General features: G+C 36.2%; 1 protein-coding gene across 1 annotated transcript in view; it reads right to left on the minus strand.

Moving 5' to 3' along the window:
• Nucleotides 1-20,173, minus strand: part of Pola1 (DNA polymerase alpha 1, catalytic subunit) — a 331,476-nt gene that overhangs the window by 177,404 nt on the left and 133,899 nt on the right. Inside the window, exons 27-31 of the mRNA XM_028881682.2 lie at nucleotides 15,247-15,279; nucleotides 14,468-14,560; nucleotides 12,247-12,452; nucleotides 10,030-10,162; nucleotides 5,599-5,730 (exon numbers count right to left, since the gene is read on the minus strand). Of these exons, the coding sequence (XP_028737515.1) occupies nucleotides 5,599-5,730; nucleotides 10,030-10,162; nucleotides 12,247-12,452; nucleotides 14,468-14,560; nucleotides 15,247-15,279 (597 nt within the window). The remainder of the gene's footprint in view (nucleotides 1-5,598; nucleotides 5,731-10,029; nucleotides 10,163-12,246; nucleotides 12,453-14,467; nucleotides 14,561-15,246; nucleotides 15,280-20,173) is intronic.

Consider the following 20,173-nt stretch of genomic DNA (forward strand, 5'->3'; position numbering starts at 1 on the left):
GAAAGCTAAGGGAATAAACCCCAGTAGAAACAAAACATATATGCTAGACATAAAACAGAGGAGTAACAGTAATGCACAGTCCTAGTGGGGTGGTTAATTTTCATTGTCAACTTGATCGAGCAAAGATATACTTTGAGTATTAGTGAAACAACCCTCTTAGCATGTCTGTGGGGATATTTCCAGAGATAATTAACTAAGGTGGGGAAAACCAGCCCTAAAAGTAAGCATCACCATGCATTGTGTTGAGGTTCAAAAGGAAAAAAAAAGGAGAAAGCCAGCAGAGAATCTGCTCAGTGCACCACATTTTCTGCTTCTTGGTCTAGTGAAATGTAAATATCTTCACTCTCTGTTACCATAGAGTAAGAGGCAAGCAATCCCATTCCCATGCCTTTCCCACTGTGATAAACATGTATCCTTTCTAACCGTGTGCCAAAATAAATCCTTTGTCCTTTGTTTCTTTCAGGTATTTTACCATGGGGACAAAAAAAGGAACTGATCTACCTTGAAAGCAGCAGTGCTCAAAAGTCAAATATCTGATCAGTAGAAGCGGTATTACTCTGCACTGTTAAGCTGGATCCTCCTCAAGCAAATGAAGGTGGGTTAGAGACTCTTTTCAAGGGGTATTTCTTCTACACTATAAAATTAAAGTTGTGAGATTCTATGTAATTAGCCCACATACAGCTCTGTGATGATGTCATTATCATGTGTGAACCAAAAAGTCATCATTCTACCGGACCAACATCGAATGACTCACTCCACTCTTCCTCTTGACTGAAACAACAGAATTTAATATTCAGACTAGTAAATTATAACTATTCACAGGGCTCAGCTGCTCTGCAGAACTGATTATAATGTGAATCCTATTCTTTCAATTCTGCCACAATCAGTCTCTTCTCAGCTTAGCATCAAGCTCAAAGCAGAGGCAACCTTCAATATCATGGTCTTTAGCAGCGACCCAAAGCAAGACCTTCTCTCTCAGGTTATGTTCCTGATAGAATGCAATTGTCTTTCAACTAGGTTCTAACTGGTCTAAAGCATAATGAAATTCCTAGAAAGAAAGGAAACCTCAGGTTAAAATTTGTTTATCCATATTTCACAATTTAGTAAAGAAAAAAGTAAAGAATTAATCAGGCTTAATCATTGTCCTTTAATAAACTTGAACTGTAAGGTGAAAATGAGGCAATAGTTGCTACTAAGAGTTTGAAAACAAATCATTAGACTGTGTCTTCCTATGTGCTTTTAGTACCAGAAATCTGGTCAGCCTATAGAACTGTATTTTTTTTGTTGTTGAGTTTTACCTTTTCTGTGGTGATACTTTATCTGTGTACCCCAATAAAGTTTATCTGAGGATCAGAGGAAAATGCCAGGCACTCTAAGAAGTCAGGCAATGGTAGAACACACCTTTAATCCTATCACTCAGAGGCAAAAATCTGTCTGGATCTCTGTGAGTTCCAGGCCACACTGGGAACAGAGCCAGGTGAAGTGGTACACACCTTCAATCCCAGCACTAACAATAAAGGTCTGGAGGTCTGTACAGACAGACAGGAAGTGACAGAGCTGGGCAGGAAGAGGTAGTGATGTAGCTGGGCGGAGAGAGGAAATGAGTTGGTAGAACAGAAAGACATATAGGCATGGTTATACAGGAAGTAGGTCTTTTTGGAAGCTGAGAGTCAGTAAAGTGAGGTTGCCTTTGGTTTGTCCTATTCCTCTAATCTTTCAGAAACACAATATCTGACTCCAGGTTTTTATTAATAAGACCGTTTAGCAGTCTATCTTATACTTTTCTTTCATTATTTTCTGTTGCTGTTGAGGCTGATCGTATGTTGTCCTAAGCTGGCTTCTAGCTCAGTGCAAAGGAGGACCTTGAACTGAGCCTCCTATCTCTATCTTCTAAGAGCTGGGCTTACAAGCATGCACCACCACACCCAGCAAATTCTATCATTTTTTAAGGGTGAATTCAAGTCAAAATTGTAGAAGTGAAGAGAATAAGGCACTGGTACATTGGAGGGAAGAGGCAAAGTGCTTGCCTACCATGCACATGGTCCTAACTTCTATCCCAAGAACTGCAAACCAAAGCAAACCAGGTGCTTGAGTTCCTTTCTAGTATGTCACTAAAAGTTCTCATAAAGGAATATTTGTACATTTAAAAAGCAGTGGAAAATTTCTGTGCATACTTTCTACTTAAAGCATTTTGAATCTAAAGAGCTTGTAGCTAAGAGTAACCCCAACGTGTTTACGACTGTATTTTAAAAATCTAAGCTCAAAAACAGCACAACTGGTTAGATAACAGGTTTTACAACATGAGTTGGAAAAACATTTAGGCTCCCCTAAGACAGATTACTCAAAGATCTAGTTTTTAAACTGAACAAGATCTCAAGAACATGTAATACACATGGATATGTGACATACAACTTTTTTTTTTTTTTTTTTTGATTTTTCGAGACAGGGTTTCTCTGTGTAGTTTTGCGCCTTTCCTGGGACTCACTTGGTAGCCCAGGCTGGCCTCGAACTCACAGAGATCCGCCTGGCTCTGCCTCCCGAGTGCTGTGATTAAAGGCGTGCGCCACCACCGCCCGGCAACATACAACTTTTAAGAACAGAGAAGGAAGCAAGGTTGGTCTTTCTTGAGGTGTCCAAGTAGCAATTCATGAACTTTAGGGATAATCAGGTTTTCTAAATTAGCCATTGTTAGTGGAAAACTAATGGGAAAAAAATCTAAGTAGTTGATGGGGGGTGGGGGGCTCTTAAAGCAATTATGTCAAAGATATGCCTTACAAAAATTATGACTAATGAAAACTAAATAACTACAGCTTTAAAATTAGTAGACAAGAGGCTGAAAAGTAAGAGACAGGCAGCTTTGGCTAGTAAACATGCTAAAAGGTGGGTGTGTCCCACTGAGGGGAACAATGGCAAATTACAATCCTATGCCCTTTCTTGGAAGATGCTAAGAAAAATAAGTTAATAAAAACAAATATAAATTGTATTTTAAAAAGAAGGAACAGTATTAGTGGGGGGAGAAATGCTAAAGTCACATCAAATTGGGATTATTATATTACATTAGCATCAGCATTTTAGGGACATATATTAATCAAAACAAGAATAAAAACAAATATTTTGACATTAAGGAATACAAGTTTGACTTTTAAATACATCTATCATACTATTTTATATACATCACCAAATACCTCTATTCTATTTTTAAACAAAACACTCTTTGTTGAAAAAATGTCTGTCTTGATTTCATCATTAGATGCCATTTCACTAACCCTGTATTATTTTTGAAAGGTGTAAGCTATCATCTGCTCCTGTCAGTAATAATCTACGAGCTTGTCCATGTATATGAACACATAAGTGGAAAAAATAGCCTATTTACCAAAATCTTTATTTCCATAATTAAAAAAAAAAATTTAACATGAGACTTGTCAGAAGCAATATGCAAAGCACATTAAGGATTTGAGCAAGCCAGACATTTATGGAAATATTTTCCTGCAGAAATTGGCTTTCTCAAACAGTTCTTAATCAAGGGCAACCCTAGGAGGGAGATAGAGTCAAGTGCTGATTCCTGTCCATGTACTTATCATTGTTATGTACATCATCTACAGTATGTGGCAGATATTACATTAATAGACTAGCTTTTGATTTTCATAAGGCTTTATGCTTTTTAAAGCATACTGGTTGTATTTTAGCAAAGGTCAATTTATAGAAATGAATTTTAAAGTGTACCTAAAAATTTTACTGTAATAATGTAGTATGATTCTTATTAATTGTCTTAGTTAGGCTTTTATTGCTGTGAAGAGACACCATGACCACGGCAACTTTTATAAAGGAAAACATTTAATTGGGCCTGGCTTACAGTTTCAGAGATTTAGTCCATTAACATCATGGCAGAAAGCATGGCAGTGTGCAGGCTGATATGGTGCTGGAGAAGGAGCTGAGAGTTCTACATCTTGATCCATAGGCAGCAGGAGGAGACTCTGGGCCACACTGGGATTAGCTTGCGCATATATGAGACTTCAAAGCGTGCCCCAACAGTGACACACTTCTTCCAACAAAGCCATACCTCCTAATAGTGTCAAATAGGGCAAAGCACTCAAACACATGAGTCTATGGGGGAGGGAGGATACCTATTCAAGCCACTACATTAATGTAAAAGAAACAATCCTACTCAGATGACTTATGCCTTGGGTAAGTAAGTAGACCAAACAAGAGTAATTTTAAAGAACTTGATACAGGATTAGAACTAACATACAAGGAGAAAAGATTGGTATTCCTATCTTCCAAATGGAGTCAAGTGCTTTCAGAAAACAAATCCTGATGTCCTGCTCTGCCCTACTTTTCTCTTCACCCTGTTAGTGACATGCCACTCTCAAACAAAACTAGTTATTAGTTTTAAAGCATGTTGAGAAAGCATACAGTTTCCTTAGAGGTACCTTACAAAATAGTGAGAAATAAAACATGGGAAGGAGAGAAGCTGTAGGGAGAGGGAAGTAAAGTCAGTCTTTGGGCCTTCCAACTTTCTCCATATATCTATGCATTTCATATTGTTTCAAGTAATTATTTTGATAAGGAAGGACGATAAAGCATTTATTCTGTTATTCCACTGACTCATCATAATGAAAATTGTCACAAAAGGAATGATTAAAAACAACAAGAATCTATTAGTGTTGCTGGATATACCATCAAAAGTACATATACTACTTTATTTTCTCTTTTTATGGTGCTGGGAATGAAAGCCAGGGCATCACACGTACTAAGCAAGTGTTCAACCACTAAGCTACAATCCCAGCCTATGATACATTTTCATGGAAGTTTAGAGTTGAAAAAGTAGGAACTGTTATGAAACTGTCTCATAAAAATAATTTCAATGACTTCCAAAAGCTACTTTGAATTTTTTTAGGAAACTTGTAGGGAAACATTACCTAATTTTTTTTTTTTTATTTTTTTTTTTTTTTAAGATTTGAAAGCTAACTAAACTAAACCATGGGACTAGTTATTTAGAAGACTACTCCTAAGTAAAATACTGTGGCAATCTGGATTTGATTCAAGATTCCTGTATATAGACCAGTGGTTTATGTGTGTACATGTTCATATGTGCACATCAGTGTGGAGGACAGGTCACCATCAGCTGACTTGGTCAATCACTCTCTACATTATGTTTACTTCGTGTTTTACGTGTATGGGTGTTTTGCTTATATGTATGTCTGTACTACCTGAGGAGGCCAGGAGGCCAGAAGAATGTATGAGATCCCCTGGGACTGGAGTTATAAGTAGTTGTGGGCCACCATATGGGTGCTGGGAATTGAACCCAGATCCTCTGGAGCAACAGTCAGTGCTCTTAACTGCGGAGTCACTTCTCCAATATTCTACCTTATGTTTTTAAAACAAGGTCACTCAATGAATGCCAACAAGCTTTGGGGATCTGCATGCCCCCATCTTCCAGCACTACAGTTATAAACACAAGCCACTCTCTTTGATGTGAGTGCTGGGGATCTGAACTCAGGTCCTCACTCTTACATGGCAAACACTTGACCTGCTGAGCCATCTTCCCAGCCCAGGATTCTTAGGGGGCACAAGTCTTATAAAATAGAATAGATTTACCTGACAGATGACATAGGACACTGTATCTCCAGCTTTCACCTTCCTGCCTCCTTGAGAATTTATCCACAGGGCAACATGTACATGAGGTAGGCTTTTTTTATCAGGATAATCCTGGGGATCCTTTGTCAATGCCTAAAAGATTAAAAAAAATGGGAAAAATAAACTCACCAAATTTTAAAATAAAACCTTCCATATATATATATATATATATATATATATATATATATATATATATCTCACATTTTTACTAGAATCATATATATTATATATATATAAAACATGAAAATGACAATGTATACAGAAATCATGGTTCGTTTCTCTGTCATTTAGTAACTGGTATAACTACATACAAGCCTAACAAGAAGAAGAAATGTAAGTTTATGGGTGCTGCCACATAATATTTGAATATTTAAAATACTCAAGACTCTAGATCCAGTGTCCTATGAAGCCTTAGAGTTTCTCCTCATGTTTGTAGTTTTCTCATTTAATTAGTTGGGATTAGAGAATAGCTACTTTGACTTAATGATCTGATCTCAAAGGCTTCTCTAACTGAATAAACCTCCAATACACTATACAGCACTGAATTTACTCTGAATGCCAACTTGTGCTCTATAGAGAGCAATAAGTTTGTAACAGAAAGTGAGCACAAGATCAGGAACAGCACCAGTCAGGAAAAAGTTATTTTCTAACAATACTATTTGTACTAATGATACAGAAGAAAAGCGTGGTAAAACTGTTCAAGCTTTATAAATACGAATCCTAACAGTAGCACCAAATTGTACTAACAGTCAGTATATTACTTTCCACCACCATAGCAAAGTACTTTCCCTTGAGAACATTCTTGACTATGCAGTAAAAACTAGTAAGATGGAGAGAATAGTCTCCCTTCTGTAGTCAAGGTTGACTTGGAACTCACTGTGCAGCGCAGGCTGGCTACAAATTTGAGGCAATCCTCCTGTCTCAACTTTCTGAGTGCTGGTATTACAAGTGTGAGCCATCATGTCTAGCAAAGTTAGCAATTTCTAAAGCTTTTAAACCTTGAGAATAAGTCTACTGTTTTGTGTTGGAGCCTGCTGACAATCAGCTGGCTATCTGGGTGAGGGCATGCAGATTGTAGAGACAATGAAGAAGACAAAAGAGTTGAGAGGTCTGCCAGTCATGCCGAGTTTATTTCACAGACAGCTTATATGCATTTTTGAAGGACAGAGGTAGAACAATGCACAGCACAGGCATTCAACCATTATCTATCCAGCTTGGAGTCAAGGAGGAGACAGTTTAATTTTCTATCTCGATGTACCTCTGGCTGGCATCAGCAACCTACATCTAGTTAGTGTGTTCCTTCCTGTGGGTTAATCAGACTTTCTCACTGCCCTTCAAGGAGACTCTGCAGGTTAATCAGGACTTTCTCACAGCCCTGGAGCAAACAAGCTTGAACTCTATTAACTCAGAATAGACTTCAGATTCAAACTGGGAAACTGAGTCAGTTGTGGGCTCCCACAATTTTGTATGATTAAATGCAAAGAATACAAAAAGGATATCTGAAGAATGAAGGTTACTCTAGGAAAATTATTTGTGCAACTATTTGAGTTACAAGCTAAACTAACTACTGTTTACATAGAATGTAGTTTTTACTTGAAAGAATGTTAGGAAAACTATAGTTATTTTGACATATAGATCTAGCAGTTTCTCAAAAAACAAAAACCTTGAAACTAAACAAAACCTGCTACTTCAAGAAAAAAAAAATCAACCTTTCAAGTCCAATTCAAACTTTAGAAAATATGTTTCCACTTCTGTGAGCCTGACAACTTCCCAATACTTAAGACATTTCTAATAAAGTAGGAGTATTTTAACAAGTGCTTTTACAGTATACGTAAAATACATCCATTTTAATACCTGCATAATTCAGGGAATAAACCAACAAATAATCCACAATGTCATACATGGATGAAATATCCACTCAAAGTTCAATACAGGAGTGAATAAGATAAAAAATACATGGTATATATGCATAAAGATGATATATAGCATATTTTTTTACAATGAATATACACAAACAAAAATAAGGAAAAAAACACAAAGTACAATACAGACCAGCAAATTTCAAAGTAAAAAAAGAATAGTTTACTGGTACGGTCTTAGACTTCACATTACAAATAACTTTAAAGACTATACAAAGATTAAAGATTAATAGAAAGACAACTCACCTTTCACATATGAATAAATAGCTAATTATAAATAGACACAGACCTCTATGATATATTTTATCAGAATTTACTATACTTGCACCAACACTATAGAAATGTTAAAAAAATAAAAACAAAAACCAGGGTCACACTCACTATGAAGCCTTGGCTGGCCTCAAACTCAACAAGTAGACAAAATTGGCCTTGAACTCAGAGATCTGCCTGCCTTTGCCTCCCAAGTGCTGGGATTAAAAGTATGCACTACTATACCCAAACAATACCATTCTTTATAAATAAAAACATAAAGGCTGGGAAGAGAGTTTTATCATTAAATAGCTCAACCTATGTCATGAAAAACAAACAACAAAGTAGCCAGCTTAGTTGCTAGTACTTACCATCCTTAACAATGGAGAGGCGGAGACAGGTAGCTAGCTCCCTGAGACTCCCTGGCCAAACCCACTCAGTAAGTTGTAAGTGAGAGACAAACCTGTCTCAACAAACAAAGCAAGGGCTAGAAAGATAGCTTCGTTGGCATAGCACTTGCTGTGTAAGCAGGAGGACCTGAATTTGATTCCCAGAACCCATGAAAATAAGATAGACTTGCCATCTAAGCAGTGGAGAGGTGGAGACAGGAGGATCCTCACCCACCTAGCCTGCCCTACCTAGCAAATTCCAGGCCAGTGAGAGACTATCTCAAAGAAAGAAAAAAAAATTGACCCAAAAATGAATATAAGTCCGAGAAAACATTCTCACCAAAAATCAAATAAAAACAAATTAAACCCACTGTGAAGTATCATATCCACTATGGTAACAATGTTTTATTTTAAAAATCATCACCATTACAAAGAAACTGTGATAAAAAATAGCATGCATATTTTGATATTATTAACTGGTACCACCTTTTCATAAAACAATTTTCCTAGATCCATTCAAATAGTCATATCTTTTGACACAAATGTTTTATTTCAAGGAATGTACAATGAGAAAGCAATCCATCTAAAAGCAAAATGACAAGTGAACAAAGATGTTCAATGCAGTTATTTACAATAGAAAAGAAAACTTAATAATCAACAAAGAAAAAATTAAATAAACATGTCAGCAAAATAGATGACTAATGTATTGATTAACTTCATTTATGGGTGCTAGGAATCAAACCTAAGGCCTTACATACATGATTTTTCCAGTAATATAAAAATATGATTCTTTGGGTAATATAAACAGGAGCCAGGCATGATGGCACTTACCCACAATCCTGGCACTTTCAGGTGGAGGGGAGATCAGAGGTTCAAGGAGAGCCTCGAATCTCTATAAAGTTCAAGCTAACCTAAGCTACATAGCACATTGCTCTGTCTCAAAAAAAAAAAACCATGAAAATGGGTTTCTAAATAATAAAGCAATTCTAACAATATAAAATATGTTTTCAAGTGTATGGCAATATGAAAAACTGACAATCATTACTTTAACATTCTAAAACTTCTCCTTAATGTCATCAACAGATCCTTTAACAAAGCTTTGACAAAGAAACCAATCACAAAATGGATAAAGTGATATTTGAAGATTAGCTTCTGAATATGTAAGGATACTTGTTTTAAATAGGAAGAAAATCTATTAACATGCTACTTTGGAAATCAAGATTGTTTCTCAAATTAGCTAAGAAAAATTATGCATACCCACAATGTGATTATGGTTTTAAGATGCACATGTGCTTTAGATACACAGAATTGGTTACCACTATCTTTAATTCTAGCTGAATCTGTACCTAAAAGCCTTTTGATTACAGATGCCCATATGATTACAGGATCACCATATGTGAAGTAATACACACATACACATTTGAGAGTGGAAGCAGCAGAAGAGAGGCAAGGAGACGGGGACAATGGGGGAGGGAGAAGAAGGAGAATGAATGAAAATATAAGAACGAATATGAATGATCAGATCTATGTGTCAAACAACTATTACTTTAGAGGACTATGAAAAAGGAAGCATTCTCCAGGCCCTGACACATAAGCTAAATCATCCCGACAATGTCTAGAAGTAAAAAGGAGAGAGGTCTCATCTGTAGCAGATGTGCCAGTACCTGTGGCTGGAAGAACTATGCTAATGTTCAATCTGTGAACCAGTTGTTAAGCAGCTTTCACCCCCAGCCAGAATTTATTTAAATTGTAAGGATGAGGTGGTTCTTCAACTAGCTGAAGGAGGAGAAAAAAATATGACAGCAGCTGGGCTCAGCAATAAATGCTACATTTACCTTGTTAATTTCAAACTGACTCACTGGGACACTGCCATTTAGCACATTTTCTCCAATTTCTATTAACCTCTTCTGAATGTTTTCCACAATGGTGTCCCGGCTTTGATCAGAAAGAATCTGGCCAATGACAAAGCTGTATAAAGAAAGACAAATATGATTTTTAATATCATATATCATTAACAAAGAAAAGATAGACATGAGATTGGCATGAGGACAAGAGCTATGTTAAGAGCTAATATGAGGATTAATGTCTAGAAGGCAGTTTAGATTTTATGTTTATGAGTGTTTTGCCTGCATGCATGTCTGTACATCAAATCTGTGCCTGCTATATGCGGAGGTATAAGATACCCTGAAAGTAGAGTTGAGGATAGTTGGTGCTGGAAATAAAACCCAGGTCTTCTGTGAGCCATCTCCCTAGCCCCCACTGTTTTATTTTATTTTTAAAATCTACCAAAAATTTACTAACCTAAAAATTCCATGTCTGCCCTTTGACATATAGGTCATTCATTTATGTGGCAGCTATGCTTTATGCAATATACAATACAGAAAAAAGTGTGTGCTATCAGATTTTATGTAATTATAAAATCCAGAAGCAATTATATTCTAACCATAAGTTAAAATTTTAGAAGATAAATTTTATCTTTATTCATAAAGCAACAAGATAGTATTTCTGGGATCAAGATACCATCTCTACCTAACATGACTATTAGCTAGGCAAGAAGAAATATAAAGCTGTTTAAGTAAACTTTAAAAAAAAATCTAAGGGGCTAGAAAACTGGCTCAGGGGTTATGAGTATTTGATCTTACAGAGGATGCAGGTTCAATTCTCAGCACCCACATGACAGCTCACAACTCTAGTCCCTGGGAATCTAATGCCCTCTTCTGACAACCATGGGCACCAGGCTTTAACATGGTGCATAGACATACATGCTTGAAAAACACTCATACACATAAAATAATGAACTAAAAAAATGGGAAAAATGCAAGATATCAAACTCTTCTTTCTTTAGCTTCATTATAATTGTTCAGTGTTCTCAAACTTTATGCTATGCTTCAAAAAATTCATATTATTCTACAAAGCCTCAAGCATAAAGAAACATAAATGAAGAAGCCAATATTTTATCCATTTCTGAGAAAATGCAGAACAAGAGTTTGACAGCTGCTTTATAATTTGTCAGAAAAAGAATCCTAACAAAAACGTTTGTATAGCTTTAATTACTAATACATTTCTAACTCAGAGAAATTTACTTCTATTATGATGCATCTTTTCTTAGAAAACACAAAAGCTGAGGAGAACACTCTAATCGACAGCTTATACAAAGTAGTTTCATCTTGAGTATATTTGGGGGCAATGAAGCATTTCAAACCACATTTCATAAAAGGCAGACCATGACCCTATACTCAGATGATCAACTTTGCCTAATCAAGAGTAGTTTTGCAGAAGCAACACTTGCTCAATCTCTCAATTTGAAAGCAAAAAAGATTGGAAAATAAGTTTAAAATGCTGATATTTAGCAAAAATTATGAGTACTTTTGAATCTAGCCATAAAGAAAAAAATTCTATTTTCAAAACAGATCTAGATCACAAAATTGGAATATGTAAAGATGGCATATAACATGTCTAAGTATCACTTTTTCAAATGGGTACTTCATACATTATGTGACCACAAAAAAAAAAACAACTTTTAATCATAATATTAAGTTTAAGGTAAAAGGCTAGTGAGTCATGTATTACTTCAGAGGCACACCCATATTTTGGAACTAGCTCTCAAATTAATCTGAGGTAAGAATCATTTATATGCAAATGATAAGCCTCACTCCATGGCCCACTTTAAATCACACATTTTATGCTTCAAAACAGAGGAATCATAAAATTTATGTTTATAATTAGGATCTGTGGATTCAGGAGTACAAAACACAAGACTTTCAAAAAGAGGAATAAAAAACAGTACCAACAAAATCAACTCTAAAAGATCTAGGTATAAAGATTTACTCTCAACATAAGATGTTACCTGATACCTCGTGTTTCCTACTGTGCAAATTTAGCTTTATCTAACTTTTAATCTAACTGTAAAATTCTATTTGTAATAATGCAATACAGAATGAAGTTGTATCATTATGCTTGGCAGACTTACAGGCATTTTCCATAGCACTTGGATTTTCTTAAACAAAAATTTGAAGGACAAACAAGAAAACAAAATTAAAAGCCAAACTCACTTTCCAGTGTCCTTGGCAAGATCACACCAGTCTCTTCTAACTATATCTAATCCTTTTAGCTCCTGTTTGGTAACGTAATTCCCATCTGATGTTGGTTCAACAACCAGAGCAGCATATTTCTTTTTCTTCAGCAGCAGCAGAGACTTGAAAACACCATCAATGTCTATTTCAAGCAGCTTGTACAATTTATTCACTTCACTTTTTACCTGTGAAAATTTCAATTATTTTATTGTCAGATTCTCAAACACCTAACAGGGAAAAAAATGCACATGCTATAAATTCCCAAGAGTTAACTTCAACAAAGCTTGAAGGCACATGTAAATTAATTAAAATTTATCATCCAACTTACAGAACACAGAATTATTTAGGGTACAATTTAAAAACATTGAAAAACAAAGAACAAAATCAGATCTTAACATCACTCTCCAGGGTTTACCGGGAAGATTCCAGTCAGAATCTCACAGAGCTATTGACTCATGAATGTTTACTGTAGCACTATTAACAATAACTTAGTTATAAAATCAGCCTAGGTGCCCATCAACAGAGGAAAGGATAAATAACATTCAGTATACCCATACACAATGCAACTTTTTCCAGGCATAAAGAATGAAATTATAATGTATATGTAAAACAGATACAGTAAGAAATATTCAGCTAGTTAAGTCAGACTCAGAAAAACAATTATTGCATTTTTCTCACTGTAGATTTTAGATTATACATATACACATCTGTACACATATAAAATCATATGACATGAAAGTAGAAACAAAAAGTGTCTAAGAGAACAAAGGGGATTAACTCACATATGGGGGTAGGAGGCTATGGGGAACATGCCCAAAGTACATTGCAAACATGTACGACAATGTCTGTATAAGACTCAGAAGTATGTACAATGAATACACACCAATAAAAATAAAATAAAGATCATAACAACTTGGGAAGTTGAGGCAGGTGATGTCCCTATTGAAGTCAATTTGGGGTGGTTACAAAGCTCAAGACCATCTTGAACTATATAGCAAGATTTTATCTCAAAAATAAAATATTTTTTAAAAAAACTAACAAATAATAACATAAATATTATCGTTCCATCAAAACAAAGGTTATGATTGTCTCTCTTCACTCCAGGAAATACATAATAACTATAGGAAATTATGTATAGGTCTTTCTGAATCTAAAATAATAGATATGTATTCACCTTGAAACTATCTAATTAACAACTAGACAATCCAACAATTATGTGAGCAAAAAAAATTACATAAAACTTTGTGCGATAATGTCCAAAATGTCCATTAGCACCTTGAATATAGACAAATAGCGATGTGCTGAATGAATAAATGAACAGTCTCTTGCCCTTTGCTGAAAAGGCCAAGGCACAAATCATTGCCTCTAGGGAAAACTGCAAAGATGTACAAGGCCCAGTACGAGTACAAAAGGCCAGGCCTATGTACCAGTGAAGAGTACAGTTCAAATTCCACAATTTCCAGTGGGGGGTGGGAATCAATAATTTGTAAGGTATTTTCATTTTCTAATATTGGGACAAAATCCTAACAAATCAAGTGCTCAAGCAATACTTGCCAAGTGTGAATCACCATTAAGAGGCTACCAAGGGCTGGGCAGTGGCAACACACGACTATAATCCCAGCACTCGGGAGGCAGAAGCAGGTGGATCTCTGTGAGTTCGAGGCCAGCCTGGTCTACAAAGCCAGTTACAGGACAGCCAGAGCTGTTACACAGAGAAACCCTTATCTCAAAAAATAAACAAAAAAAGAGGCTACCAATGACAGCTTCTAGATATCCCTTTGTATTTTCTAATATATTTTAAATACTCCATAAAATTAAATGTGTATGTGTGAGTACATGTGTATGTGTAGATAGGTAAATATTAATTCAATCACTTCTATGTATGAAATATATCTGAATACTATTAAAAACACATTTCCTTGTGAATGACAATGCATGAAGTTCTAATGTGACTACATTTAAACTTTTTTCAAAAGAAAAATGTTATCTACTTCTTAAGGAAACCAACTGCCTTTGAATTTTACCCTGAAAACAAAATGGAGTATAAGGAAAAATAGGAGAATGAAAAATTTAGTGACACCAAGTTTATTATTTTCAAAAGTATACACATGTACATAACACATGCACTTTATTGTATTTACTGTGTTAAATACAAAATTCATAAACCCAGGTAAAATAAGCAATCAATAAATTATCTCACCTTATTTCCCAATTTAAATACTTCTTCCAGATTGGTGCTATTGGTATTTATCATAATTGAGTCTGTATCTCCATAAATAACTTCAAGATTCATCTAATGAAAGTCAAAAGTATAAAGATTAATAACAAAAACACATTGATCACTATCCACAATGAAACTAAATGTTTCTAGCACTAGAGACTAGACATGTCACTGATTTCTCACAAGTCATGTTACTATCTATACTGTCAGGATATAAAATTGAAGATTAAGAAAGCCTTCTCAATTTTCTTTTTAAAAACCTGGAAGAATTAACTATGTGTAATTTCAATTGAAACAGAATATGGGATTTAATATAAAGAAGAAGGTTAGGACACACGGTCTATATTTAACTATTTTACCATGGATTTAGCAGTCATAGCAGTTTAAGCAGCAAAAATATGGATTTTAATTCTGGGGCACAAATATTTATTGGATTCTCAAACAGTATTTAGTAGAATATGAAGTGTGCCAAATAATCAATCATAACAAACAACACTGAAGCACATGCATTATAAAAGCTTAGAAATAAACTCTAATTAGCACCATTACTAATTTGCCTGAAACACATATAGGCTTCAAGCAGGGGCTAGATCCTATCAGTGCTGAAACAAGAGAAAAGGCTGTAATCCATTAGGAGGGATTATAAATGTAAAGTAGGCATCCTAAAAACAATTTTCAGTATGTTTGGGTTACAATTTTCCTTGAACACAAAAATGTCACCTGGTATGACATTTCAGAGTTGTTTTAGAATGCATTACCTTCTGTACCATCTCTTTTGTATGCATCAAAATCTAAATAAAACAAAAGTCAATATTAATATATTACACAATTACAAAGGCATAAATATAGCACAAGACATTCCCAATTTCCAAGCATCTTTAAAGCTCCTGAATATTTCACAACACCCAATCTCAAATAACAGTAACATCAATATAATCTAAGTTTGCCTTTATGCTGATACTTAATAGAGACATGAAAGGCAATAAATATCTGTATTTCTGTGTATCTATAATAAACATGTATAATAAGGTACTCAGTATGGCAAAGGTCACATTCTCAGTACTAATGTTTTAATAGAATTGCATGACTAAAGAAAGCTTTATAGTGCTTAAATCTCCCAATTCATACTCATATTCAGACTCTTAAAAGGTGAGTAGCAAAGTACTCCATTTAAATTAAAATTCTTTCCTATATTAAATTCCTTGAAGGTGACTATACGGCCTGGAGTTAGCATACTGTCCAGAAAAATGATGGATTTCACTAAACAGTAAATGAAAACAAACATACAGATAACTATGAATGGGTCTATCCCCAGGCCCACATGGCTACACAATATGAAACATAAAATAACGTACACACAGACAAAAGCAGATAGAAGTTACCTTGGACCCTATCAAAAGCAACATATTTAATATGTGAAGGACTCTGAAGATGTAATAATATGATGTACTGAGAGCAGAGACAGAGGCAAAGAGATACTAAATCATATGAAAGACATTATGGTGAGACCACTTCCTGCATTCTATCCTTTCTTTCTCCAAGATCTCCAAGAGGTAGCTACTATTAATATCCACATTTGTTAGCTGTGAAATCATTTCTCTCTCCTAGCCACAGCAAAACAGGGGTACAAAACTAGGCACTCTGGCTCCAGGACAGAAGCCTTGGCCACTCAATACTATTGCCACTCCAGTATCATTTACTCTTGATGCATCAATCTAAATCAGAAGTTTCTTTCCAATGAGTCAGAAATTTGCTTTCATTCATGGCTATTTCTCCTACCTTGTCAGCTAAGCTGAAATCCCAAGGTTTCATTTCAGTCTTTCTTATCTTCCATAATTCAGAGTACTTCTGTCATTGAAGCACTTTATCCATCTATCCACCATTGCCTATCTTCATTACCACTCTCTTACTATTGTCCAACTTTGTTCATATATTCAAAAGTTCCGTGCAGGAGGGGGGGGGGCGTGGTGAATTCTGATTAAGCTAAGCCAGTAGTTTTTATATTGGCTACATAGTGGAATTACCTCAGGCTCATTAAATAACTAAAGCAGTGACAACCAAAAAATGTCTCTGGAACTTGTTCCTGGTGTAAAACTCTGACTCCAATGTGGAGAATTACTGTGCAAGAGTACTAGCTTTCTAAACTTTATTACATGGTTGTATTTTCTTCCTCTCCCAAAACAAATATCCCCCCCCCCGCCAGAATATCTTTGACCAGAAGTGGGTTTTTTTTGGTTTATTAATTTTTTTTCATTTATTTTACATCTCAACCTCAGTTTCCCTTCCCTCCTCTCCTCCCATTCCCTCCCCCACCTCCTCTCTGTCCCTCATCCACTCCACCTTTATTTCTGTTCAGAAAGGGGCAGCCTCCCATGGGTGTCAACAAAGCATAGTATATCAACTTGAGGTAGAACAAAGCTCCTCCCTTTGTATTGAGGCTGGGCAAGGCAACCCAGTGTGAGGAATAGGTTCCCAAGAGCCAGCTCATGCATTAGAGACAAGCCCTGATCTCAGTGCTAGGAGTCCCACAAAAAGACAAAGCTACACGACTATCACACGTAAGTAGAGGGCCTAGGTCGGTCCCAAACAGGCTTCCTAGCAGTCTGACCAGAAGTTTTTTAAAAAGATGATTCTTAGGACTGGTCCAAGAAAACCATGGTAATTCCATTCTGGAGGCATTACTGACTTAGACATATTCATATGACAACTTTACCTTGACAGATTAATCAAAGGTAAGGAGAATCCTCTAGGAAACTTCTGCAAAGGGTTTTTGTTCCTCATGACAATTAGAAGAAAACCAGCCTCAAAGATTGAGGGCTAGCTAGAGCAGGCAACAGTCATCATGGTAACCATGAAGGACCACGGTAGAAGGTTCAAGCTAAAATGCTGAGAACGCACCTGACTCACAGGGATAGGTGCTTACTGCTGAATGACACCTGTGAAGTAACATTCTAACTTTTCTGAGGACTTAGCAACTTGAATGAATCAGAACTAATCTCCTAAGTGTTTTCAGAGCCTCCGAGATCAAGCTCAAATTCTACAGCTATATCTAAACCCCAGCTCTACCTGTACAGCTGTTATTTCCTTCACTAAACCTCTAGCTGGGGAAAAAAAAAAGTCATATATTCAAAAGTTCCGTGGTTCATCTTTTGTTGCCTTCACTCATACAATGAAATTTCTGCCCCAGTCCTCTGACCATGATTACATTTTACAAAGTTCCGCTTAAACCAAACTTTATTCCATAAAGCCTGAGCTGACCAAGCCTAGAATGATCTCATTGACTGTTCTCCAGTTTCTCATAGACTGTGCTGTTTCTCTAGTAATTAAATGATGCTTTGTACTATTAATAACTTTTACACTCCCCAAGTAGACCACAAACTTGTGGAGGTCCAAGGGCGTGTTCACACCTACAGACCTTAGCTATGACAAAAAATCAAAAGCTATGTGCCAAGTGCCTGGCAGGTCCCATTGTAATCTCAATTATTTTTCTATTAGACACTAAAATTAAATTATGGGACAATGCAGTGTGGGAAAATACCCAACCTTTTTTTGGGGGGGTGGGGGAGGACATAATGAGATTGGCCCAAGTTAAGTTAATCCCAGAGAGGACAGAACTACTTATCAAAGGTTCATCTCCACTTCCTTACAAGACTTAGCTACTCTCATCACAACAGTCAACTCCATAAGCTCCCTAGGTTAACTAAGGCAACTGTTACATGCATATGAAGTAGCCCAGGAGCAATCTGTCACTTTTTCACTACATATTCAGTATCCATGTTCTCCAAGGCTTTCTACCAAGAGCTGGTGACAATGCCCTCATGTCAAAGTTTTCACCACAGTCTGTAACTCTTCAATTTATCTGATATTGTATCAGACAAACTGTAACCAGGCTGATCACTATCCTCTTGTGCTTCTTCACTAAGCAGTTCTACGTGGAGGATAATGTGGTGACCTAGACAGAGTCCAATGTTTTCCCAAGTACTAATGAACAAGATCATCCAGGCTGCCTTAGGCCCAAGCTTCGATTCAAACTGCTCACTGGGGAGGGCTCTGATGTTGAATGCCCAGTGAACTACAAAATGAAGCTCTGAGACTTTACCTGAAGATGTGTCTGTTACAGAGGTTATATGTAGTTCACTGCCTGACCTAGAAAAAGGACCTATGGACTCATTTTCTTTTCATTGTGTCCCACCACCTTATTACAAAAGCCAACCCATATGAATGTTCTAGAAACTATTAATCAAAAACTTATACATTACAGGTAGTTTCTACATTGAAGAAATGCATTTTTAAAAATAGCCACTGATATCTAGAAAAATCTACTGGACACAAGGTACAGTGAACACAAGATGACCGTTCATAAATTCACTTCAAAGTGACAAGCCTAATATTAAAGCTAGCCATTCTGACAGAAAATCATTTTATGAGCACCAGCGGCCAGCAAACAGGGCTCGAAAGATTGCTAAACTCATTAATAAGGCAGTCTGCAGCTATCTGATTTCACAGCAACACCTGCATATTTAGCTACTCATTACCAATTGGATGATGGAATTTTTTCAAGCACATTTCAAAAATCTGCCAACTTCAAGTGTAAAAAAATAAACTTTGTGGTTAATTTTTCCCTTAACAAAGTACAGCTGTTGAGAATAATTGTTCAAGATCTTACCCTGTAATGTCAACTGCAGCAGAACAAAGAGTATTTAATTAGCAAATCTATCCAGTAATTCAACACCTATTATATAAAATGCCTTCGTGATTTTATTCAGGATAATTTGCTAAGAGGGTTATTACTGACATTCAGATGGAATTTAAAATTCCTACGCAAGTCGAGTCATAATAGCAGTAATGATCTCCCCAATCAGGAGATTCGGTGTCACACAAGGCTCTCTTGCAATGCAGCAGCCGATTTCCTGACTTCTTAATTCCTGGGCTCAGCTCAGTGAGAGCCCTTCATGCCGATATTTCAGTCAGCAATACATCTTTAATGGGACTCTATTAAAATAACTAGAACAAAAATGACTTTTTTTTTGGTTAAAAAGAATGACAGCACTGCCATCATATCAATCATTGCAGGCTTTGCAGAACAGTGCCGTTAAGGGGAAAGAGGAGGGGGAAACAGGAAAGGGGTAGGGGTGGGGGTGGGGAAAGAAATAATTAAAAAAAATATCAAAAGGTATTTTAACCCAAATCGGAGCCTCTGAAGGCTGGAGAAAGGTGGTAAAAACTAGAAATGAAACTTAAAATAAAAAAATTGATTTTTTTAAAAGAAAATGGCTTGTTCTGGAATACACTTAAATATACTGTTTACTAAGCAGAAAGTACAAATTTTCTACACCAAGGTTAACAGCAGCAACCTAAAACTACTACTGACATGTGTATTTATAGGTTCTCCTAATATGCCCAGCAGGACACCTGGGTATTTATCTATATTTTCTTTCAAAAGAATACTGAGGCCGGGCGTTGGTGGCGCACGCCTTTAATCCCAGCACTCGGGAGGCAGAGGCAGGCGGATCTCTGTGAGTTCGAGGCCAGCCTGGGCTACCAAGTGAGCTCCAGGAGAGGCGCAAAGCTACACAGAGAAACCCTGTCTCGAAAAACCAAAAAAAAAAAAAAAAAAAAAAAAGAATACTGTTGTGTTGCAAAGCATTCAAAAGTTATGAAATGTTTTTAGATGTCATTGTAGAT

Source organism: Peromyscus leucopus, chromosome X, assembly GCF_004664715.2.
Source record: "Peromyscus leucopus breed LL Stock chromosome X, UCI_PerLeu_2.1, whole genome shotgun sequence".
Taxonomy (NCBI): domain Eukaryota; kingdom Metazoa; phylum Chordata; class Mammalia; order Rodentia; family Cricetidae; genus Peromyscus; species Peromyscus leucopus.